At 34.0% G+C, this 25,602-nt stretch overlaps 2 protein-coding genes and 1 long non-coding RNA gene across 9 annotated transcripts in view; 1 reads left to right on the top strand and 2 right to left on the bottom strand.

Moving 5' to 3' along the window:
• Positions 1 to 19,489, bottom strand: part of Git (ARF GTPase-activating protein GIT1) — a 58,446-nt gene extending 38,957 nt beyond the window's left edge. The window contains exons 1-14 of one of the 6 annotated variants that reach the window (XM_087411355.1): positions 19,279 to 19,484; positions 19,032 to 19,118; positions 18,633 to 18,766; positions 18,421 to 18,533; positions 18,008 to 18,194; positions 17,755 to 17,885; positions 17,494 to 17,683; positions 17,339 to 17,411; positions 16,884 to 17,078; positions 16,622 to 16,788; positions 15,716 to 15,886; positions 15,439 to 15,615; positions 10,910 to 11,140; positions 10,703 to 10,834 (exon numbers count right to left, since the gene is read on the bottom strand). In XM_087411355.1, the coding sequence (XP_087267481.1) occupies positions 10,703 to 10,834; positions 10,910 to 11,140; positions 15,439 to 15,615; positions 15,716 to 15,886; positions 16,622 to 16,788; positions 16,884 to 17,078; positions 17,339 to 17,411; positions 17,494 to 17,683; positions 17,755 to 17,885; positions 18,008 to 18,194; positions 18,421 to 18,533; positions 18,633 to 18,766; positions 19,032 to 19,089 (1,959 nt within the window). In that variant the 5' untranslated portion in view covers positions 19,090 to 19,118; positions 19,279 to 19,484. Of the gene's footprint in view, positions 1 to 9,833; positions 10,835 to 10,909; positions 11,141 to 15,438; positions 15,616 to 15,715; positions 15,887 to 16,621; positions 16,789 to 16,883; positions 17,079 to 17,338; positions 17,412 to 17,493; positions 17,684 to 17,754; positions 17,886 to 18,007; positions 18,195 to 18,420; positions 18,552 to 18,632; positions 18,767 to 19,031 lie in introns of those variants that run through there. The other 5 variants (XM_087411356.1, XM_087411358.1, XM_087411354.1 and 2 more) reach the window with 5 other exon arrangements.
• Positions 19,490 to 20,329: 840 nt separating this feature from the next.
• Positions 20,330 to 21,485, top strand: LOC147907978 (uncharacterized). The gene is made up of 2 exons (XR_015546647.1): positions 20,330 to 20,521; positions 20,612 to 21,485. It is a non-coding gene; the product is annotated as an uncharacterized LOC147907978 (long non-coding RNA).
• A 121-nt stretch (positions 21,486 to 21,606) lies between these two features.
• On the bottom strand, positions 21,607 to 24,498 carry PCID2 (PCI domain-containing protein 2). 2 transcript variants are annotated; one of them, XM_011069909.2, is made up of 5 exons: positions 24,305 to 24,498; positions 24,182 to 24,223; positions 22,846 to 22,967; positions 22,286 to 22,767; positions 21,607 to 22,190 (listed from the first exon to the last, which is right to left on the bottom strand). In XM_011069909.2, exons 1-5 carry the CDS (start codon positions 24,323 to 24,325, stop codon positions 21,673 to 21,675), a joined length of 1,185 nt encoding a protein of 394 aa, XP_011068211.1. In that variant the 5' UTR covers positions 24,326 to 24,498; the 3' UTR covers positions 21,607 to 21,672. The 2 variants fall into 2 exon arrangements, with proteins under 2 accessions (XP_011068211.1, XP_011068213.1); XM_011069911.2 differs by lacking the exons at positions 24,182 to 24,223; positions 24,305 to 24,498 and having other exon boundaries at positions 22,863 to 22,967.
• Between the last annotated feature and the right edge of the window lie 1,104 nt (positions 24,499 to 25,602).

The following is a 25,602-nucleotide window of genomic DNA, read 5'->3' as shown; positions in this document are numbered from 1 at the left end:
TCTGTTAACATTTTATATCCAGGAATTTTCCAGCCTTCAAAATAATCTTTTACCGGGCTTCGGAAATATTATCCAAGGCTACATTCCAAAACTTCCTCTCCGAGAAAGATTTTATTCTATATGCTATAGTATACGATACGTGTACTTTACATTACGAGTAAAATTTTCCTCGGAGAGGAAGTTTCGGAACGTAGCCCTAATGTCTCTATGTGTCATTTCATCTTTGTCATTTATAACGTTAAACAAGAATAAGATGACACACAAAGGCACCCTAACGTTTCTAAACACAGACCTACATTTCAGTGACAATTCACATATAAAAGGATTCCGCATCAATCTTATGGAAAATGTCTTTCTGCGAATTTTTGAGAACTACAACATATCCAAAAATTAGCCAAATCCACAGAAAGACATTTTCCATAAGATTGGTGCGGGGTCCTTTGCTTGAGCAAGACTTATTAAACGAAACTTACAAACTTAACTTGCACACATGTAGAATTCATTGGCTTGCCGCTATTCAGTCTTTGTTAAATATTAAATCATATATTATTACATGATTTTGTGTGTGTGTGTGTGTTTGTGTACAGGGCATGTCGTAAAATAGAGCAAACTAAACTGAGTCGAAAATTTTCTACCATTTTGCAATTTTCGCAATAGTTAACAAGATATTATTAATTACTAAAAATTGTTGGTAGTCCTAATTGGCAGAGTGATTTGCACGGAAAGGATGGCGCGATAACGCTCTCGGTCATTTACTTTTCGTCATTACTTTTTCTTTTTATATATCTCTATACGCGTGCTATTACTTGTGTGTATCTCTCGCAGCCAAAGTGTGGATCTTCTGTACAAGGCTATTAAACAAATATTTATCAGCATTTTAGTTCCATTATGCTTGATTTTCGTCCCGTTCCTCTAACAAAAATTGCCGAATATTGGTCTTCAATAATTTTTTATTCAAATACTATCAACTTTACAGAAAAACTGCAAGAGACAAAACTGTTTTTTTTTTCCATAGAAGTCTAAGAATTTTTTTCTGAATTTTTTTCAACTTTTTAGTACTGCATTTTCTTATTTTTATCAACAAAAAAACGCGGTATTAAAAAATTCTGAAAAAATTCTGAAAAAATTCTCAGAACTTTATGAGAAGAAAATAAATAATTCTTGCAGTTTTTTTGTAAAATTGATAGTATTTCAGTTAGGGACTCGGACCGGACCGAAATCGAAATCGATAATCGGACCGAAATGTTGTGCAGGCTAATGGACCGGAACCATAACTGGACCAAAAATGTTTTTCGATTAGGTTTCAGTCCAGTTTTCGGTTTGGATTTTTTAACCTCTTCGGTATGTACGATCGTTGATTACAGTCTACAGCCACCAAACATACCTCCATGATATAGTAATCATACATATCCCTACGGCCGAGTGTCGGCTATGGTGAACAACAAGAACAATGCGTTCCCTTTTTACAGTCGAAAAAGAGAGGAATGCTCGCCTGGTTGGTGGTTGGTCGGTTCTTGTAAAAATAGATACTTGTAAAAATAGATGAAGACTTAACTCCCATGACAGTCAATAAATAATTGTAAAAGGCACGAGAAGATCGAAAAGTTTATCAAAATTTATTCAATGCGCATACGTAACCTATTTTCATTTCACGTTTCTCTCTTTTGTCATTACTAACTCAGAAGGGAAGTAAGAAAATAGTCATCGCTCATTTTTACAAATGTTTTAAAGCAATCTCATTATTTGGTTTTACCTAAATTTTTTTTATTTATAAATGTTATGCAAGAAACTTTGTGTCATTTCTCACTTATGACGTCATAATCCAACTCAGGAGAGGAAAAGGATTTTAAGTAGCAATATTATAGGGTGTCTACAGAGTGTTATTTTCTTACTTTCTTGCTTGATAATGATAATTTACGTAAGAATGATATGTTATTCTATAGAAAATTATCAAAAAGCTGTAAATGATCATTGGCAACACTACAAATTGCTGACGTAGTCGACGTAGATGACGTCGCAGAAGATAATAAAAATAAAACAACAGCAAAGAAAGAAAAAAAATGATCTGTTTATTTTACACTAGTTTAGAGTTTGAAGGCTTATGTCCGTTTCTATCACTGCAGTTTAACTTTAATCCCGATTCAACTAACTCTTCTATCTTTTTCTAGTTTTAAGAAAAGATTCTAGTTTTTCTTTCTAGTTTTAGAAAAAGATTACAAGTAAGAGTCTTAACAAAAAGGCTGACTTATAATCTTAAGATAGTATTTTATAATTAAAAGTGTTTTCTCTTGGGATACACCGAGTGTAATCTCGCACTACACTAGTTGCGTGCTGCACTACACAACATACATACACCATGGTGTACACTACATACTATCATGTTTACCAGGTGTATGCATAAGTTTTTTCCGGTTTTTTGGTAAAAAAAAAACACGTAATTTTCAAGGGAAATAAATTTTTTTTATTCAAAATATTGGCCATCGGCTTCTACACATTTCACCCATCTTTCAGGTAATTTATGAATACCATGCCAGAAAAACTGCTTGTCTTTTGCGGCAAACCATTCGTCGAGTCATTTTCCAACTTCCTCGAAATTGCTGAAGTGCTGTTCTGCGAGCGCGTGCCCGCATTGATGCGAAGAGGTGATAGTCAGATGGCGCCAGGTCTGGGGAGTACGGCGGGTGCGGAAGGATGTCCCATCCAAGCGATTTCAAGTGTCTTTCACTGGTTTTGCTGTGTGAAACGGCGCATTGTCGTGTAACAAAATCACTTTGCCATGTCTTCTGGCCCATTCCGGTCGTCTTTCGATTAATGCGTGGTTTAAATTAATCATTTGTTGGCGATAGCGTTGTGTATTAACGGTTTCGCCGGGCTTCAAGAGTTCATAATACACAATACCACTCTGGTCCCACCAGACACAGAGCACTGGTCTTCTTACCGAAGCGATTTGGCCTTGGTGTTGATGGACCGGCTTCGCCAGGTGAAAGCCACGATTTTTTCCGCTTCGGGTTTTCAAAATAAATCCATTTTTCGTCACCCGTCACAATTCGATGCAAAAATGATTTCCTTTCGTAGCGTTGAAACAGCATTTCACAAGTGACTTTGCGATTTTCCATTTGACGTTCATTCAAATTGTGTGGGACCCATTTACCGAGTTTATTGATCCTTCCCATTGCTCGTAAACGTCTGCTGATTGTTTCTTGTGATACATGTAATGCTTCTGCTAATTGCCGTTGAGTTTGAATTGGGTCTTCATCCAATAACTCCTGCAATTGCTCGTCTTCGCATTTTTGTGATCTACCAGAGTGCTCACTGTCTTTCACATTGAAATCACCATTTTTAAATTGTCGAAATCATGTCTCACATGTTCTAATCGATGGAGCGTGTTCACCATATGTTTCTACCAGCAAACGATGACTTTCAACAGCCTTTTTCTTTTGATTAAATAAAAAAAGCAATGCGTGTCGCAAACGTTCTTTTTCAGGCACAAAACTCGACATGATCACTGAACGAAAAAACAAAGACGCTAGTTTTTGGCGGACTCAACTTGTGTGTGTTTGTAGTTAAATGTCAGACGAACAAAATGGCGTATGTGTCAAATTAATACGCTGCGTACTTTTCGCTGGCGCCATCTCTTAGTTAAACCGGAAAAAACTTATGCATACACCTGGTAATTCTGCGGTTGACTTCCATTTTCAAATTTTTAATGTCACACTGACTCTACACCGTCTCTTTGAGATCGTGTAGCAAAATTCCACTTCGTGCATAAAATTTGCACTATAGCCACGAAAACACGTTACACTAAATGTTTGCCTACCACCAGCCAAGGAAATCATGCTACACTGTCTGAGTGTTGCACTGATGAGCGATAGTGCAACCAAGAGGAAACGCTATAAGACTCAATTCCACAATTCACGGTGTGTTCACAATTCATCTCTTTTCAATTCTAGAATTGGAAAGAAATAAAGAATAAGTTGAACCTCGGTTAAGAGTTAACCATGAGTTGTGGAACTCTAAATCTCATGTCTTTAGTAATAAACAAGAACTGTCTTAAGATTATAAGTCAGCCTTCTGTCCTAAGTTGAACCGAGATTAAACTGCATTGGTAGGGCCTTACACTGTTTAGTGCTTACACATCTCCAATTCAATGTTGTCTTGAAATAAACATGAATTTCCTTAAAATATGCCAAGTATTATCTGACAAGTCCGATAATTCCAAGTAGAATATCCTGAGATTTCTGAGAGTTGTCAATTCTCAGTAGGGGCGAATAACTAAGCGACCGAAGGTCATATTACGGTTAAGAGAATCCAACAATTGTCAGTTTCACTTACTTATTTCTGATTAAAGTTGCCCAAGCTTGACATTTGTACTCTACAAAGACAGTATCGGTGATGATCAGATGTATAGAATCTGATCCTTGAGCTTGTCCATGTAAAGAGTCCAACTGAATTGCAAACTCATCACTAGTCGCAGTAGAGTAGTATAGAAATTCGTATTATTAGGAATCGAAGCACTGAATCTAGTGATTTGAGCTGATCCAATTGCTTTTACTACTGATCTTTTAACGATGTTCTGTTGAGGACCATAGATTTCTAATTACAATCCTATTGCTCTATTAGCACATACTGCTTCTATCGAAGCCCTTTTTACCCTAAGAGACCGAAAAGTATCAATCCCGAGTTGCAAAAAGGAGTTAACTACTGCAACAGCATTAGCATTGGCAGTGTTAAAGATGTAGGAGAACGGATATGCTAGAATTGCCAAACAATTTTTGGGTCGTCTGCGTCGGCTAGATTTTGGTGCCATTATTTATTAGTGAGAGTTTTTATAAATGCTTTTCAGTTGGAGAGTCTTTGGTGGAAAGCCGCATCGCCACGTCAAGGCAAATCTCCAGGATGCAGTAAACCTCAATACCTACAGAGCGATGTTGGAATCTCGCTCAATGTATACATGAAGAGTGATTTGTGCAGTGAAGTGAGCGACAGAGCAATTGCATCTGAAGCAAGCGAAACGAAACAAATCACTTTCTGATAAATAGAAAAAAATCTTCGCTAAATTCTACTTGGTCGGACCGTAAATTATAGTTCACTTCTGTTGATTGTATGCCGTTAGTCCCACTATATATATATCACGTGTTCTTGTTTTTATTATATCTGTTACCAGACAGATGGCGTGAGCACCCTTCTCGTACTAACCTTACCTTTTTTATTATTGTTCGCACGCGCCGAAAACCAAGCTCTGTATTTTGTTTTGTTATTCAGCAATAAAAATCCCAATAGGTTATGAGCCCAGGAGTGTGAACGGCTATAATAATAAATAGAAAAAAGGAGAGTGATAGTGTGTGCAAGGAAGACAGAGGTCCAAGTAACATCGCTTGAATCTGCAAGGATGGAAATAAACTTGAAGTCTGTTACGCAACTGAACTCAAGCAGTTACGTTCGTTGGCGTTTTGAAATTCAGGCTCATCTCGAAGCAAACGATGTGTTTGATGTGGCTGATGGATCGAGAGAGCAACCAACAGATGCCACACTGGCTGATTGGAAAAAGAAGGACGCCTTGGCGAGGTCTTTGTTAAGTAAATCTCTCGATGATGCACATTTTAATTTGGTGGTCGCCTGTAAATCATCCGCTGATATGTGGAAGACTCTCGTGGGACATTATGATGAGGTTTCAAACACGACGAAGCTAGCTGCATTGGAAGCATACAACGACTATCACTGGAAAAACGATATGACTGTGACGTCGTATATTTCAGGGCTTATGCTCATTGAAAATAAGCTCAAGGCGCAAAAATTAAACATCGAAAAGGAAATGATTATTACAAAAATTGTTCGTGGTCTACCGCAAAAATTTGATAACTTCAAGCAAGTATGGCGGATTTGTCCTACGAAGGACATTACGGTGGAACAATTACAAGCAAAATTGTTAGATGTCGAACGTGACGTTAACGTGACGTCATCCGGAAATCATGGTGTAGCGTTATCTGGTCAGAAAGATCAGAAAGACCGAGAAGTTTTCAAAGATAAGAAGAAAGCAGGCTGGAAAAAGGACCGAAAGAAGCTACAATGTCACAACTGCAAAGGTTTTGGACATTTTGCTCGTGACTGCCCATCCGAGAAGAAAGACACGAGCTCAGAAGGACGTTCGTCTAGCAATCGTGTGGCAATGCCAGCAAAACAACAATTAGGAGATATTGATGAGTGGATCGGTGATTCAGGTGCGTACAGCCATATTACTCGTAATAGTGATTGGTTTGTAGAATCAAAGGCATTGAATCCTCCGGAAGAAGTGAAAATAGGGGATGGCAGGATTCTAATGGCGACGGCTATTGGCAAAATAAATGTAACAGTCCATAACGGTAAAGAGTGGGTACCGAGATGTCTCAAGGATGTAAGGTTAGTTCCTGATTTTGGATCATTCAATCTTTTCTCTATTGTAGCCACGACCGACCTTGGTTACGAAGCATTTTTTAGTAAGTCAGAGGTTGTTGTAAAGAATTCAAAAGGCGAGGTGATTGTCCGTGGTATTAAAAAAGGACACTCGACGTATCGAATGCTGATCAAAGTCGAGAAACCAGCTAAGGTTTGCACGGCTCAGAAGGAGATCTCCGCATCATGGGAAACCTGGCACCGTCGACTTGGACATGCAGGAAAAAACAAGGTCAAAGCTCTATTAGAATCTAAAGGATATTGTGCAACTGGAAAAGAAGATTTCTTCTGCGAAGCCTGTATTTTTGGAAAAATGACCAAAGGACCATACAAGGAAATCGTTAATAAGGATTTCAAACCAGGTGCAAAAATTCACTGCGACCTTAGTGGAAAGGTTTCAATTGAATCGGCAGGTGGTTGCAAATATTTTGCTGTTTTTGTTGACGAGAGCTCAGGATACAAGAAAGTTGCCATGCTGAAAAAGAAGGAACTTGTCGAAGAATTCAAGAAAGTGATTCAGGAAGTCAAGGAAGAGACGGGTCATCCAATTGAGATTTTGCGGACTGATCAAGGCACTGAATTCATTGGTACATCATTTCAAGATCTTCTGAAAGAATATAAAATCAAGCATGAGATGAGTGTTGAGTATACACCACAGTCGAACGGTATGGCCGAACGTGCCATTCGATCTCTTACAGAAAAGGCTCGATCTCTACTTGCAGATGCAAACTTGCCAAAGTTTATGTGGGCCGAGTGTGTCTCGACTGCTTGTTATCTGTCCAATCTCGTCGCCACTCGTGATCTAAAGAAGACATCGTATGAACTCTGGCATGGGAAGGAGCCGTCCATTAAACATCTGCGTGCATTCGGTTGTGATGTTTTTGTGCACATCCCAAAACCGAAGCGAAATAAGTTCGACAAGAAAGCTCGAAAAGGTCAGCTGATAGGTTACGGACCGAGTACGAAGCTGTATCGAGTTTACTTTCAGGATCTTCAAGATGTTCGCATCGCACGTGATGTAAAATTCAATGAAGGAAAGCAAAATTCTTTCTATGTAGAAGACGAGATAAAATCATTATCCAATGACGAAACTTATGAAGTCAAAGAAAATGATTCTACTGAGATTGTAAATGAGATCGTTAAAGTATCTACTCATCCGAAGTCAACAAATGTACGCAAACCCAGTGGACCTTTAACCATGAAGCTCCGAAGTCGTAGCATCATCAGTGAGGATGTTCTTGACGAAGAGCAACAAGGAGGGCATGAAGTCCTGATGGCGTTAAACATGGAAGAACCCAAGACAGCAAGAGAGGCTCTTGAGGGTAAGGACTCCACCTTACATGGATGGCAAATGGCTATGCAAGATGAACTCGATTCCTTCGCGAAAAATGATGTGGTTGAGACATGTGTCTTACCATCGGGAAAGAATGTTATTGACACAGGCTGGGTATTGAAGATCAAACGATATCCAAATGGTGAAATCAACAAGCTAAAGGCTAGAATTGTTTGCCGTGGATACAGTCAAAAACGCGGGATTGATTTTACCGAGACATTCGCACCTGTAGTTCGTATGGATTCAATTAGAATTTTGTTAGCTATTGCAGCTCATGAGAAGCTGGTGATCAAGCAATGCGATGTCAAGTCGGCATTTCTCTACGGAGACATCGAGGAAGAAATTTATGTGCGACCTCCTGATGCAGTAGACATTGATGATGGAAAAGTTTGGAAATTAAAAAAATCGCTCTATGGTCTGAAGCAGTCACCTCGGAATTGGAACAAGAAATTTAATAAGCTTGTCACAACCTTCGGTTTGATTCGTTCTATAGCTGATCCTTGCATATATTATGGAAATGGTCAGAAGGGGCGTTTGTTGTTGGCAATATATGTAGACGACATCCTCGTTGCTGGACAACCAGAAAACGTTGTGACTGAATTGCTAGATTTCATGAAGGCTGCGTTCGAGATAAAGATCGAAGAGCCAACTTGTTTCCTAGGTTTGGAACTAAATGTTGACCGAAGATCAGGACGTATTCGCGTAAATCAACAGGGATATATTCGTAATATGCTCGCTCGTTTTGGAATGGAAAATTGTAACAAAGCCCATACTCCGGGAGAAGTTCAAATTAGGAAACATCAACTAACGGACGATGAAACATTTGGAGTTCCATTCCCTTATCGACAGGCTATTGGATATTTACTATATGCAGCGACGCATACGAGACCAGATATCTCGTTTCAGGTTAATCATGCTGCTCGCGCTGTTGAAGCACCAACACCGTATAACGTGAAGGAAGTGAAAAGAATTTTCCGTTACTTAAAAGGCACAATGTCAGTAGGAATTCAGTTTGGTGAAGGTAAAAACGAAGTTGTTGGATATTGTGATTCAGACTATGCAGGATGTCCGGACACTGCTAAAAGTACTTATGGACATGTGTTCGTATTAAACGGTGGACCAATATCCTGGGAATCACGGAAGAGCACGATTGTCGCTGACTCCACAACTGTTGCTGAACTGCAGGCTGCTTATGAAGCATCGAAACAAGCCATATGGATTAAAGATCTCTTGGAAGAACTCATAACGTCTTCTGAGAAACCAATAATAATCTATTGCGACAATGAAGCGGCTATTAAGCTGTCAAAATCCGAGGAAATAAAGAAGAAAACCAAGCACGTCAATGTTCGCTTTAATTTTCTACGACAGACTGTTGGAGACAACAATGTAGAAGTTAAACATATTGCGGGCACAGAGAACCCAGCGGACATGCTAACGAAGCCTCTACCCCATGCAAAGCTGCTCCATTGCTGTAATCTTCTTTTTATCGAGTGAGACTACGTCAAGAGGGGGTGTTGATTGTATGCCGTTAGTCCCACTATATATATATCACGTGTTCTTGTTTTTATTATATCTGTTACCAGACAGATGGCGTGAGCATCCTTCTCGTACTAACCTTACCTTTTTTATTATTGTTCGCACGCGCCGAAAACCAAGCTCTGTATTTTGTTTTGTTATTCAGCAATAAAAATCCCAATAACTTCACTCCGTATACACAGGGTCTCCATGAATCTATTATTGTTTCCAGTGGGGAGCCAAGTATTATCTGACAATTTATGCTGGTATTACCTTTCTCTACAGTAGATAATCATATACTGAAAAAAACTTAAATGCAAATTTGGTTATGATCAGCGTTATCAGTAAAAGAACCAAAACTGCTTGGATTTCAGACTTTTTCGAGCCGAAAAAGACTGAAACCGTTATCGGTAAAAAGACTGAAACCGGAATCGAAATCGAAAATTGGGTACAGCCTCTGACCGTGACCGTAAACGGACTGAAATTTCATTTCGCCCCGAGTCATTGATTTGAGTCAAAAATTATTGAAAACCAATTTTCAAGCATTGAACAGCAATTTTTAGCAATTAATATCTTATTAACTATTGAGAAAATTGCAAAATGGTAGAAGCCTTCTCTTTAATAGTTTATCCATTCTGCCCCTGTGCAAAAGATTTATCAAATACCCTGTATATATTCAAACAATGTCATGTTTTCAAATCTGTGTTAGATTGTATTCAATCATAATTGTTTAAATATATTTTTAATAATTCTCTTTCTTCCTCCCTCTTCCTTCTCTCTCTCTCTCTCTCTCTCTCTCTCTCTCTCTCTCTCTCTCTCTCTCTCTCTCTCTCTCTCTCTCTCTCTCTCTCTCATAATAATAATAATAAAAATAATAAAAATAAAAGAGAAAATTATTTCGCTTAGTATTTACTAAACTTGACAAAAGAACAATGAATGAATGAATTATTGTTGCAAAGTAAATTTATATAAAGCTTTTCAACTATCAATACTCTAATTGGTATTCGCGAATCTAATAGACCTGGACATTTTCTTCAACTATATTGTGAAAAATTGTTGTAATGACAAATATTTTTCACAATTTACAAATTGCATAATTTTAAGTTACATAATCTTATTCCATGGATTTTGACTTTCAAAATAAAAAAACAATTGTTCAATTACATTAATTTTAAACAAAGATATATTAATTTAAAGTAAACTCACGAATACCAATTAATTTCAGACCAAATACCCCCCCCCCCCACCCTCCCATTAAGGATAAGAGAGATTCAAAAAGAAAAAACATCTAATAGACTCAGTAAGAAATAAAGGCACTCCTTAATACTTCTGTAAACTTTTCTGTGACATTGAAAGAATCTACATTTGAAATTGCGTGACGAGTAGCTTAGTTGCTTTGGCAATATCGTAAGCACATGAACGTACTTGTTGCAAACAACGATCCATGTGCTCGGCATCACTGGTGCATCTTTGAAGACCGGAACATTCTGCTTGAAGTCTTCCGGTATTGCCATTTAACTGGCGTAAGGCAGACCTGATATTCTCCTCAATTGGATTCTACAACAGATACAGTAGAGATTGCTTCTACCAGCGAAAGAGAAGAACAAATAAAAGAATAAACAGTAATTTTACCTGAGGAAATATAGCTGTTAATTCGGCCACAGCAACACGTATTCTCTCAGCGCAAGGAACGAAGGCTTCCCGTTGGCTTGGATCTTGCATAGCCATCCATAGCTCTTGAATTCGCCTGGTAACTTGTTCTGTCCGTCGAGTTACTTCTTCACTGGGTGGCAGATTAGGTAGGCCACATTCCCACAAACTTTGCGTGTTATTCCGTGATAATACTTCAGTGTCGCGTTTTGTCTAAATGAAACAATACAAGTAAATACGGTAGATAGATATAATAAGCCTCGATAATTTAAGGCTCCTGAGTACTCGCTCCAGCCATATTGAATCGTGACATCATAAGCGAGAAATGTGTCATAAGCGACACATTGACTTTTCTTGCGTTCATTTGTAAATAAAGAGAATTTGGATAAGATGATAAAATCGCTTTAAAACACTTATAAAAATGAATGAAAACCATCCTTATCTCCCTTGAGTCAGTAAATGACCATAAAAGACATGTAAAGTGCGTTTACTAATTTTTACTCAATGCGCATAGTCTATTTTTACTTCACAAGCCTTTTTCGACTGATTACTGATAAGTTTGATTCCCGGCCGAAGTAATATTTTTCGCAATAAATTATTCACAGTTTTTAGATTTCGTCAACATATGACAATTAATATTCTTAAAAGATGCTTATTAGCATCAAAAAATTATTGAATTGCTTGTACAATTTAATAAGTGATATTAAAGATAAATTAATTCCTAAAGACTCCATAATGATACAAAGTGATTGGATATAACAGAGCAATAGGAGTCAAGCACGGTAATTCTTGTGCAAACCAATATGGTTAACAAAATAACTTTATTAATAATTAATCTGCTTACATGTTTCGGCTCACTTTTGAGCCATCCTCAGAGACAATATAATGTTGTAATTACAGAAAATTTTGTTTACAAACTAATTCATTTCAGTGAGCCACTTCCACTTATTAACGGAAACTATAATATAAAAACGAATTCTATAATAATAACAATCTAAAAACCAAAACTGAATCTTTCTGATTGAATCAGTGTACATTCTTTGTTACATTAAGATTAAATAATTATTAAAAATTCAGTTTTGATTTTAATGTCCGTCTGGACTATAATTAATATCAGAATTTTTTCCCTTCTTTTTTCCTTTTTTTTTTGCGATTAACGTTTTAGGTGTATTAAAAGTTATTCATTAATTTCAACATAATTGACACTGATTCGCTGAATGGTCAAGGACTGATTTTTGACTAAACCGAATAAAGTGTTTGCGATGTGCTGAATTTTTGTTTTAGTGAGCTACCTTCTATCAATAAATCGTTTTTGCCCCCCCCTCCCCCTCCCCCAACAAATTTATCTTTTAATAATTTTAATACATTTTAGATTGTTATTAGAGTTCGTTTTTTATATTATAATTTCCGTTAATAGGGGCAGGTGGCTCACTGAAATTAATTAGTTTGTAAAAACAATTTTTTAATTTTTTGTAATTACATCATATTGTCTCTGAGGATGGCTCAAAAATGAGCCGAAACATGTAAGCGGATTAATTATTAATAAAGTTGTTTAACCATATTGATTTACACAAGAATTATCGTGCTTGCCCTTCTATTGCCCTATTATATCCAATCATTTTGTTTAACAAGTGATATTATTATACTATTCTGGTTCTACTCATGAATGTATTTTATTATAGGGTGGGTACTCAAATCTTAGAAACATTCCCTGAGAATTTCAGGTTTTTCCATGAATTTTATTCGAAATTTCAGGTAAGATTAGAGATATTGTTACATTAGAAACATTCCAATAAATAGTTCAAAAATTATATAGGGGAAACCGGGGCACCATAGATCACAGAATACCATAAATCATCGATTGTTTAACATAATCTAGAATATTTAAATTAATACTACTGGTACAATACGACTGTTACTACGTTGCCCATACTTTTTATCTAGGTGGCAGTGATTAAATTCCATTGTATCGAAAAGGATCGATCATTAATGATTTTCAATATGGTGCAATAATAACTTTTTAATCACATAAAAATGTTTTTGTAGTAAAAGATATATGTATGAAGATAAAGAGCAAGTTTCTGCGCATCTTTTCTCAATTCATTACGTTACAAGTAATAATCTAACATTTATTTTTTATAGTTTTCTATTATTAAATGTATAATTAAATGCATAATTGGGGTATCATGGGTCATACATTAAATATTCATGATGAAACGGAATGTATACAGAAAATAGGGATGCATCAGATCGTAAAATTACCGGATACCAAATATCGGATATCCCGACAGAATGTAATATAGAATATCCGAACGGATATTCAAGAAGGCAATTTTTTGGATATTCTGACCGGATTTCAATAAAGTGTCTTCTAAAAAAAAAGCCTAGAGAAAAAAATTGTACCTAATTTTGCAACAATGTATAAGATATTGTAGCATCATAAATATGCATACTTGTTTTTTATAACATTTGTATAAGAAAAAATCAACAATTGAATAATATCAAATTTCAACCGAATCTATTCTGATACTAATGATATCCGACTATCTGGTCGGATAGTAAAAAGGTGCCGGATAATATCGGATACTTTCCGGATATCCAGTGTATCTCTAACAGAAAGTACAATATATGTACTTAAAGGGCAGCTTATACTTCTAAACAATTAATTTTATTTTATCGTAATAAATTTTTTACCTTATATTAAAGGTTTCTCATTTGTTTTCTTATAACTTTCTATTTTATTATTTAATAATTGTTAATTATAATTATATTTTATTATATTAGTGACTAAAAATGTGTAAATTAATTGAAAATACTTTTCAACTTTAGTCACTGTTATTTCTTGCATAATCCTATTATTTTGTGTGTGACTTATGATACCCCGGGTATGGGGCACCATGGATCATTTCTTAAGAAATGTTTTTATTTTTTTCTTAAAAACTACTAAACATTTATAATTTAAACATTTACTAAATATTTATTAGTTTTTAAGAAAAAAATAAAAACATTATAAATATACTTATATAATATACTTATATACAAAATATACATATATAAATATACTTATTAAAATTTAAAATATGTATTATGATTTAATTATTTTTAAAAAATGATACAAACATTTTTATACTTAGATGCACTTTTAAGAGTTTGAATTTTTGTGTATAATAATAAATACTACAAAACTCATGGTCTCTCCTATATAAATATAACTTGTTTACAATATAATAAATATAATTCTTATATTAAAAAAAAACAAAAGATATATAAATAATATTTATAAGTAGATAACATTTAGACAACACAAAATACTAAAATCTATCTTTTTAAAGCTTGAATTTGTTCATTAAGTGCATCAATTCTCTTCTGAACATTTTCTAAAATTCGAATTTAGCCAGTCTTAAGAAAATCGGTCTTACTTAAAGTGCTTTTTCAGCATATTGATGGTCGATCTTTATTTTTAGCGTCAAAATAGATAACATGATAAAAATTAATGAATATCAAGCATCAATTTTGATTACGCGATCTATTTGATGCTAAAAATGAGCGTCGAGCATCAGTATGAAAAGGCATTTTTAGTCGTACACAATTTGACCAACTTCACTGATTCACTGGTAAGACTTAAGACTACCGACTACAGACTTATTGTAGAAGCAGCATATGCGAGATCTACAATAGAAATTTAGTGATCCTAAAATCTGAAATCCTAAGAAATTAACCAATTATAGTCGATCATTCTCTTCACATTCGACTGCAATTGGTCAATTTCTTACGATTTCAGACTTTACGACCACTACGACTTCTATTGTAAGCCATGTATTATTCCTTCACATGCTATTAGCATACTACAAATAGTTGATCGGCTACTATCTGGCATTAGGATCTAATCAAACAAAATAGAATTTAAATTTAAAAATACATTACTTTAAATCCGAAGCGCCACTACGGTCTAAGTATTAAGATGTTGAACTAATATATATATTTTTCAAACGAATGAATTAATTTCAGAAATAATAATTACGTGTCGATATGGTTGTCAACATTAACGCAATTGATCTGAAATGTTAATAATCCCCCCAAAGTTCCCCAAATTAATCTTAAAAAACTGTAATAAACTTATTGCGAAAAAATATTGCCTAGGCCGGGAGTCGAACCCGGATCTCTTGCATTCCGTGCGAGCGTCCTGAGCCTTTAGACTACCGAGACAATATTTTTCCCCGGGGTTCGACTCCCGGCCGATCTTATTGTTTAAAAATACAATTTGAAAAACTGTCCCAATTTCAACAAAATTCCCTGAAAATTTCAAGTTTTCCAGGCTTTTCCAGATAGAGGACACCCTATTTAAGTTCAGGAAAACATTTCGGTGCGCAATATGTAGAATCAGAATGTATATAAATTCACAAAAAAAATATATTTAAGTACAAGATCCGTTTCGATCAAGTATAGGATTTTTCTTATTTAAAAAAATTGGATATACTTTGTCAACTTGTTAAAAAAAAAAAGATAATTACTTGACAAATGGTTGTTGACCATGCTGGTTTTCGTAGACCTTCTCTAGTCTCATACATAGATGCTGGTCGTTGATTTCCACGTATAGTAGACGTTTTGATATCATGTACTGGCTCTAATTCAGGTTCCTGTTCTCCAACAACATGCCCATTCATGTTTCCATCACTGGAACCTTTGATCTAAATTAATCAAATTTTTATTTACAGCATTTATCATGCGATTGAACATTGATGCATTATAAAATAGATAACGTTATCTCCAATATTTTGTAATAATTACTTGTAGCATATGCTTTAACTCATTGTTCTCTTGAGTGAGTTGCTCAATGGCAGTTTGCAGGGTGTGTACCTGCTCGCGAAGATCTCGTACGGTTGATTCGGATAAGGTCAATTGTTTTTTTAAAACTTCTACCATGGACGGAAGACCTTTAGCGATTGGTGTAAATGTTTCCTGAAACAATAATAATCTTTGCTTTAAATTAACATATCGCAACAAGTATAGAACACGTTATAATGATCACGCAAACAAATTGTTACAAATTAATGTATATATATATATATATATATATATATAATATAATATATATATATATATATATATACAATATATAATCATTATACTGTTATGTTATTAAATCATGGCGTTTAGTAGATTGCGAATCGTTATATGAATCAGTCAGTCCAATTAATGTTTTACAATGATCAAAATTTACACTTTTGGCAATGATTGCACATGCACAAATAGATCCGTGCACTTGCCTAGTAACATCGCCTACAGAAAAGCCATGTGCTCAGCCAATTCCTTATTCCTCTTTTTGTTAATAGTGTTGGTACCTTTAATTAATATTTTACCACAAACAGGTAAATATAACTAATACCCCGAGCTTGGTAAATTTATATATTTTTTGCATCTCTACTGATGCGAGTTAAAGAAAAGTAAATTTGTGAAACTGTATATACTTCCATATATATATATATATATATATATTATATATATAGGAATATATATATAGATATATAGTGTTAGTATAGTCGTACTGTGTTGTATAGTTTGAAAAAATAAAACATTCTATTTCTATACAAAAATGTCTAATATTTTGTATTGTTATTCTAAGGATGAATATAGTCATGTTTGTTAATGATTTATTTATATTTATAGTTATTAATTACCTGATGAATAACTTACCTCATTAGTTTTCAGCTGGTTTGAAATGTCAGATGAAGTATTATCTGTAGATGTTAGAGCAGCATAGTCGTCGTCAGACGCAACACTGTCATACAAAGGTTCATCATCAGATACTTGCGATCCATGCTTACCAAGTTGCTCTTTACGAAGCATAGATACTGCAGGATCTAAAAAAAAAAGTACAGAAGATATAAAAATATAATAAATGATGTATAAAGTACTCTATCATAAAATAACTGTGTTAATAATTTGGTAATATTACTTTGAAGTGCATTGTTAGCAAGCGTATGTCTCCGACCTGCTTCAACCAGTAAATCTACGATAAGAGTGGTGAATTCCTTCGGCGTGAATCTCGCTAATTTTTGTCTCCCTTGGTTTCTAGTAGATGACAATTGTGGATTAACTGGCAGAAATGGAACGGTACATTTCTCCGGGAGAGATGCGGTTGAAAACCAAACTATGCATAAAATACGAAAATCTACTTGTCTGAGCATATTTCATATGTTTCAGTTATTGCTTATATACCTTGTACAACATATTACTAAATTTTTGCTGAGGTTTAAATGTTTACTCACCCTTCCAAAGGAATAGCACGACAAAGAAATGTATCATTAATTATCTAAATTAGTAACAAAACTCATGCTCTCTATTCGCAATTATAGCATATTTAATCAAATTTATAATAGAAAAAAAATATAAAAGAAAAGTGATACTCACTGGCTTCTGTTTCCCGGCGATCCACCTCATCGTAAATGTCCATAGCTAACTCCTCCAGCAAATGATTTGGTAACTAAAAAAAAATAAAAAAAAAATAAATAAATTTTATGACATAGAATAAAAATAAATAATAAAATATATGAATGTCTATATACCGTTTGTAATCTGTTTCTTCCTTCCAGAACTAACTCGTTTTTATCCAAAAAAGAAGACAAATCAGAACTAATGAGATGTTGATCTCTTCGATGATTTGGCTTACGAGAGCATATATGATATGTCAATCTATCTGTTACTTCATACATACATTCAATTATACGTTCAGATAAATCCATATGTCCCGCCATTCTGAAATGATAGAAAGAATGCTTAAAATAAATATTGAAATATTCTCCATAGATATTATTATCTATACTTACTTGGCAATATCAGCAGCTGTTTGCCCATTTAAATCTACTACACTTGGGTTTGCACCATTAACTACTAAAAGTTCTACTTGGAGAACTTGTCCGGCACGAGCTGCCACGTGTAAGGGTGTGGTTCCTTTCTCCTATACATACATAAACATGTGTAATTCAACAAAAGCATCTTCCTACGATACAGCAATTATGTGTAATACATTGATGTGTATTTTATACTTGAATATATATAAATTATTATTATAAGATATACCTTGTAAAAATAATTGGGGTTAGCTCCCTGTGCCAACAGTCTTAATGAAGTTTCTAAATTACTTGTACGAACACTACTATGTAACTGTCTATCGAGTTCCTCCTCAGTACAACATTCCTCCTTACTTGGCCGTAATATGAAAGTCAAGTGTTGATGTTTAGCCTTAATAAAATCTGCTTTTACTGGACTATAAGCAAATAATAAAGTAAGAAATAGTTATACATCTAGAAAATGCACAAAAACTTTGTCCATATATTGTTCAGAATAAATTCTAATCTACAAAACTAACAAATAACTAACAATTTCTATTTAAATCTGATTCATTCCAAAAACATCAATAAGTATCTGTTAATGAAAATTATATATTCAGCAACAAAATAAATATTGTGTATTGTACATAATGAAATACTAACTGTAAAGGATCCTTGGGCTGTGGTTTTCGTCTATTAATCTTGGAGTTGCTGGGATCTAGCAAGGAATGTTCCCAAATACTGTTGGCTCCGTTGTCACTCAATGTATGCACCATCTGAATATTGATTCAGTACTTTTAAAAGTGATTTATACACATGTGAAAATTTCAATAAGAGAGCATCTCTCTACATAACAATAGCTACTGCATACTAACGTTCAATAGATATGTATTCCAAACGCTTTTGTGTAATGACTTGATATGTGACACATGACGTCCTAAACTACGATGAATCCCACAACAATCGTCACATAATAAAATAGCTCTATTTATTGATGCCCATCCTGGCTCTGAAACAGCGCAATAACAGAGATCGATGATGTTCTCATAATTAAATGAGAGCTTGTTTTGCAAACTTGTAATATATAAACATAAAGAAACATTTAAGTTTATCTTAATTGCATTGGTCAGAATTCTGTAAGAAAATTACAAGACATGCGTATTCGTCTGTTATGTTGTAAGAAAAGAATGACGCGGTCCCACTGAAGCCATACGTGGCCGAGCCGAGTCGAGTCATTGTAACAAGAATGATTGAAAAGATGATGCTGTGCTCACCAAGTGTCCCGCAGTCAGCACATAAATCTGCACTCGTTCTGTGTTTAGGACGCGCCATACTAGACTTTCAATCGATGGCAATCACTTCTGTACATACATTACAGTATATTATGCTCTAACTCGATTGTGCGATTTGAGACGGTGAAGATGGACAGAAACGAAGACAAGAATAACAATTTGAAGTAAAGAGAAATAAAAATGTAAGACAGATCGTTTCATTACGCTTTTAATACCATTTACTACCTACTACCATTTACTAGTCCTACTACCATGATTGCTTATAGTCCCTAAAAAAACAGAGTCTGACCACAGTATAATGATATACACTATATACAGTAGGGACATGATGGTTTCCATTCAGCTGCGCATATTTGCTTGCGCATTATTAGCGACTATAGTTTTTGGTAGCACCAATTCCGATCAAAGCAGAGAACCCACAACAGTGTTGCCAGATGTAAGGGAATTTCCCGAAACCTAGGGAGAACTATAAGAAAAAAAATGAAAGAAGGAAAAAGGGATTTTTTGTGAAAATAATTTAAAATTTAAAAGTTTTTCACAGTAAATGAAAATTTTGTTTTATGCTCGGTTTTCGATCGGTAATTCGGTGGTCGGCCACCACGGTGGAGATAAATTATGTATGGAACACCAATTTATGTTAATTACTAGCCTTACTAATCTAATTTCTAATACGAAGTCTACTAGAAGTCGTAGCGAATAATAATGTCTTTAGTAGAAAATTGACCAATCAGAGTCGATTATACTTCTCATATTTAATTGTGATTGGTCAATTTTTTATGATTTAAGACGACTACTATACGACTTCCATTGTAGATCCCGTATTAGACTTATGTTAAAATCATACGCATTATTTGTTTCTTTAAAACTTCTCCAATATTGCACAATAAAAATATATTATTCATTAATTTATAGTATTGTATTATACAATATATTTTCTTTTATACTACGTTTACACGGCAATGGTAAAACCGTTTGAATAAAAACCGTTTTATAAAACTGGCCAATCACAATCGTCCATTCTTCCGAACCCTGAGGAACAGCTATGATTGGCCAGTTTCATAAAACGGTTTTACCAATGTCGTGTAAAAAACACATCTATGTTCTATTTCATATTTATTATAATTCCAAATTGTGATATATTGTATTAATAAAAAAATAATTTATGATTTTATTTTAATAAAATTTGTAAAAAAAAAAAACAAAAATTTTATGAATTTAAGAGAAATAGATGAAATTAACGGAAAATTTGGAAAAGCAGGAATTTTGGAAAAAACGGAAATAGGGAAAACTAGGGAGATTATCATGTCAACAGGGAAATTGTAATCGCGCCATGACATATCACTGCGCTTGCTTAGCGACGAAACACTACCATGTCTCCTGAATAACTGATTACAGCAATTAATTTTATAAAACAACGTGATTGTGCGTGGGTGTATCTGACTGATCACCAATTTAGTGGAAGATTCTGAAAAGTTAAGATTTTTTATCTCTTTTTTTTGTTGAATATAGGCTGTGGTTCCTAATACTATTGATATGATATTTAGTCACCAAAAACATTGCAGATCCTGAAAACTCGTCTAAAAAAGATCAATGGTGCCGACGCTGCTTGTCTCTATTGTCATCAACAAATTACTATTAAGACTGTCAACCCTGGGCAAATTTTCGAATATGATACATTACAAAAATTAAAATCATCTCAATGTATTATATTGTCCAGTTTGCTATTCATAGCAACTTCTTTTTGTAACTGTAACAATAATCTTGCGCTGACATAATTCTTGTATATTATATTTTTTCTACAGGACTAAATTCATTTTTACATGTTATATTCTCTGATTTACATTATATCAAAGGAGATTATTCAAGCTAATCAATGACATTATTCAAGCAATTTAATGATTGACTGCAATTAGCTATTGTCATGCGACGACTTTTTCCAAGCTACATTATAACTGTGAACAGGATAATCGTTTTTATGTTACCAGCGTTTGTTAGAGAGAACGAAGTATAAATTTATATTAGGTTTTGTTTTTACCATTTGTAATATTGTATTATATGTTTTTAACATTAATAATAACATTAATAATTTCGATCGCGAACGAAACGTTTGTTTGTTTGCTAGCACATTGTATTAAAAGATATAAAATTAAAAGATATAATTGTTTCTTTTACTTATGTTCAAATTTTTACATTAACGATGTTTAATTTTGTAAAATAATTTCTGACTCGTAGCCATTTTTCTTTATTGATTTTTAAATTTTATTAGCCTTATTACTAATAGACATAAATCTATTTCATTTTAAGTTCAAAATGGAGATTTCAAGCAAGGCAAACAGATCTATTGCCACAAAATTATATTTTTTTCTCTACAGTTAGAGTAGAAATAAAAAACAGACCTCATGTACTATAAAATACACAGTTTCTGACAGATTGAAATTTTTATTGTTCTCTATTCCTTTCTTGGAAGCGAAATTAATAAGAGTCAAAAGTAGAGAATAAAACCTTTTTCTAAAAAATTATCAAAAATTTCTTTTACCATTAACAATATCGCACAATATTGTATTGCATAAAATAATATTTATTGTGTGAAAGTAACAATAATTACAATTACAGTTATAATCAATTACGGTATAATGGTAGATAATGCTGGAAAAGGATTTTGTTTTGATATAACTAATTTTTTATGCTGATAAGATATGTAACCTTTAATCTTGCCTTCAAATATTAAATTGGCAAGAAGACATTCTGTTTCATCCATATCTATATCCTCCATTCCATACATCTGTAGCGCCACAAGTAAACTCAGCACTGGTATTTGATGTGTATTTAACGCCAAGTATACTTTCTTAAATAAATTTCTATAAGCGATCAGTTTGAGTTTTTCCACGATTAGATATATGCCTGCGTCAATAAAAAAAGTTTCGTGTTTTGCCATTACTCCTTCTAAAGAACGTAAATCTCCTTTCCTTACAGATTCCATCAGCTCCCAAAATTCCATTAAATTATATTTCTCTAAGAGATGTTGCTTGGGCATATATCCCAGTAGCATCTTGACAGGTACAAGATAAGTCAAGATCAATCTCTTATTTTTTGAGCATTGTATGTGACAATGTTCAAATGCATAAGTCAGATATTCATCGGCTAAAACAATTTGATAGAGTATTTCTCTAATATTATTTAAGTAAAAGTAACAATCACTATAGTTTGCAAGAAGCAAAATAGAAAAGTATATTTACCAATCTTATAATCGCTGTCAAACATGGCTTTCCGGCCAACGAAAAACTTATAAGTAATTTGTTGCGCTAATGCAAAGTGATCTTTATAAGGGGATGATTCTATAGCTCGTATCAAAGGTTTGCACAAATGTAATTTATTAATTCTGAAATAAACTTTCAGTAATTGATTAATTAAGGCTAGCATTCCCCATCGTTTTGTGTCTTCTTCTGAACTTCTACTGTCAGCCGCACAAACTCGGAAACAGGCCATCAAGCATTCCGCACATTTCTCCAGGACTTCACCAGGCTTTACATTTTTATTGTTTTTAGAATTTTCTGCACCTATTGCCGATAATCTTAGTTCCAAACACATTACGTTCATTACTGGTAACATCCAATTTTCTTCTTTCTGCATTTGTAGAATCTTTGCAAGATACTGTACAGCAGAGCTTTGATAATTGTACATAGCTAAAGGATCGTTCTTGTTCATAACAGATACAGCTCTATGAGGAACAAAAAATTGATTGCACGCAGTGTAAAGTACAACATTTGAATAAGTTATAAAAAGAAATGTATTTTACTTTAAGTGACAAAGTACCAAGTCGTCTAATGGTGCAGATATATGCTCCATCGCTTTGTTTACGGCAGTTTCTGACCCTATTTGAGGTATTGAAACATGATTATGTCGCAGAGACAAGAGATCCTATGACAAAAAATTAACATTCACATGATTGATGTAATCCTAGAGTAATTACACAGTTTAGCACAATCATCTCAAAAATTAATAAAATCAGGCTTATTCAATTCGTTTTTGTATAAAATGAAAGAATCCAGAAATAAGCGTTACTCTTCTTCGCGAATCGAAATATTAAAGCCTGTTCTACAATGTGCTTTTTGTTTTCTATTTCTTGCCTTTTATTATTTTTTACATCTTGTCTTTTTGCTTCTTCCGGTTTTTTGTTTTATATCGCCCGAGATAAAAATTAACGAACTTTGAAAGAAACAAGAAATACATAGCAAAAAATACAATTGTTAATAAAACGATTGCAAAGGAGAAAAAAGTAAAAGGTAAAAAACAAGAAACAGAAAACAAAGAGCACATTGTAGAATAGGCTTGAACGCTAAAGTTGACGACTATTGAAGGCAATTATTTAGAATAACCTTCTTCCCTCTCTCAACCTAAAATCTTAATAAAAATATACTCATTCACGCGTTTTCACTCAAAAAAGAATCTGAGGGAAAAATGCGGCGATCGGCCTTGTGAATCGAGTTATTAAGCGTTGAAGTTAGAGGCTTTAGAGGTTAAGATATCTGTCATTCTAACTCAATATAGCACCATGTATACGTTCTACTTCAATTACACAAATTCACTTTAAAAATCAATTCTCTGCTTCATAAACACGAATTCACTGCTTTAAAAACATAAATTTACTGCTTTAAAAACACAAATTCACTGTTAATTGAACAGAAAGTTCAATTGAACACAAAGAATTTATGTGCTTAAGACAGTGAATTTTTGTTCGTAAAACAGTGAATTTGTGGTCGTAAAGCAGAGAATTTATGTTTTTAAAAAACGTGAATTTTATGTCTTTAAAGCAATAAATTTATGGCTGTAAAGCAGTGAATGTATTTTTAAAAAAGTGAATTTGTGTCTGTAAAGCAGAAAATTTGTGTAATGCAAAATGTATACGTAGCGCTGTATCGATCGGGAAGACAAGAATCTTAACTTCTAAAATCTCCAACTTTAACGTTTAATATCTCTGTTTGCAGGGCAGAGTGACGCTTATTTCTGCCAGATTCTATCATTTTATGCAAAAACGCATCGAATAAGCCTTTTATTGATTTTTATTGATTGAGATGAATGTGCTAAACTTTATAATTACCAATCCTAGATGAAAATATTCGTGCATTATTTACCGCCAATCCTTCTCCGTCTTGATTAAGCCATACTCGCCGAATCTGCAAAATAAACAAGACAAAAAATAATTTTAATGTAATACATTACTGTGTCGGTGTTTATTATTCAACTTTACATCACACCTGCATTACATAAGAATCCATTTTAATTGTAATTAAAATATAAATAATAAATCTTTGCGGATAAATAAATTTTCAATCAAATGTGATAAATTATCTTGGAGATATTATAGAGTTCTAGAATAGTTCTCTTTTATCAGAGAGAGAAACGCGACTGACTTATGTCAATATCGCAAAAGGACTAAAAAGTACTAGAAAAGTAAGATCAATTTTGTACAGCCAAGCTTTGTTGGCGAAAATTTCCCACTCCATCGATTCGTGCGAAAATGCGTAACTAGCGAAGCTTCGCTCAAGGTGCCGTCACATGAACCTGCGTAAGGGCGAAATCACATGATGCAGAAAACGATTCCGGAATAGATTATGGCAACCAATCAGCGTTATTCTGCGTTATTCCGAATAGCGCTAATTGATTATTTCAATGACGCATTCTCTATTCCGTAGCCTTTTTCCGCACCGTGTGATTTTACTCTAAGGGTGAAATCACACGGTTCGAAATAGGACTGCGGAATATAGGGGATCGATTCTGTGTCTTGAAACGAGAGGGTCGATTCTGTATCTTTAAACCAAGGAGTCGATTCTGTATCTTCAAACAAGATGAAAATTACAAGTGAGCAAATTTACTAGATGTTGACCAATGAAATTATTAATATTCTAGTAAATTCTCTCACTTTTATAATTTTCACCTCGTTTCAAAATATGGAATCAATACCTAGTAAATTTGCTCACTTTTGTAATTTTCATCCCGTTTCAAGATATAGAATCGATCTCCATAATGCGTCATTGAAGCAACCAATCAGCGCTATTTCGCACTCTTCCATCACGCAAGTTATGTGCTACGTTTACATAATGCGTCAAGATGTATCCAGCATGAATATAATTCAAAAACTACTAACTTCATGTAAATAATTTGCTTATTAAAATGAAATATACTTTTTCAAATTATAATTTTACAAATTGTACAATTATCACTGTTGTAGTATTTTTATAATTAATATTTACAATCTCATAATAATTTTTTGAACTGCTTCAACGCATTTACTATCACTTTTCCGCATCGTGTGAACAGCACACAAAACTGGCGTGATGGAAAAGTGTGGAAAAGGGCATACTAAAATTGCACGTAATGCATCATTGTTTTTTTTATCTTGGTATCTACATTTATGCACTTAGATTTTATCATTTTGTTTCATTTGTTTCGACATTACGCAATTTCATCATATCAATCAGCATTATCAAATTAACCTCTTAAAATACGACGGTTTATTATAAGAACAATGATGCATTCACTATAATTTTACCTT

This window comes from Acromyrmex echinatior, chromosome 11 (genome assembly GCF_024713525.1).
Source record: "Acromyrmex echinatior isolate Ae372 chromosome 11, ASM2471352v2, whole genome shotgun sequence".
In the NCBI taxonomy this organism is placed as follows: domain Eukaryota; kingdom Metazoa; phylum Arthropoda; class Insecta; order Hymenoptera; family Formicidae; genus Acromyrmex; species Acromyrmex echinatior.
The sequence above is the reverse complement of the archived record's forward strand: the minus strand, read 5'-3'. Positions and strand labels throughout refer to the sequence as shown.

Excerpts from the sequence above, each read along its gene's own strand:
- PCID2 (XM_011069909.2), bottom strand. The coding sequence starts at position 24,325 with ATGGATTCTTATGTAATGCAG. Across the intron at positions 24,224-24,304 it reads TGGATTCTTATGTAATGCAG|ATTCGGCGAGTATGGCTTAA; the intron begins GTGTGATGTAAA and ends TTTATTTTGCAG. Across the intron at positions 22,191-22,285 it reads TGACAGCGATTATAAGATTG|CCGATGAATATCTGACTTAT; the intron begins GTAAATATACTT and ends AAATTGTTTTAG.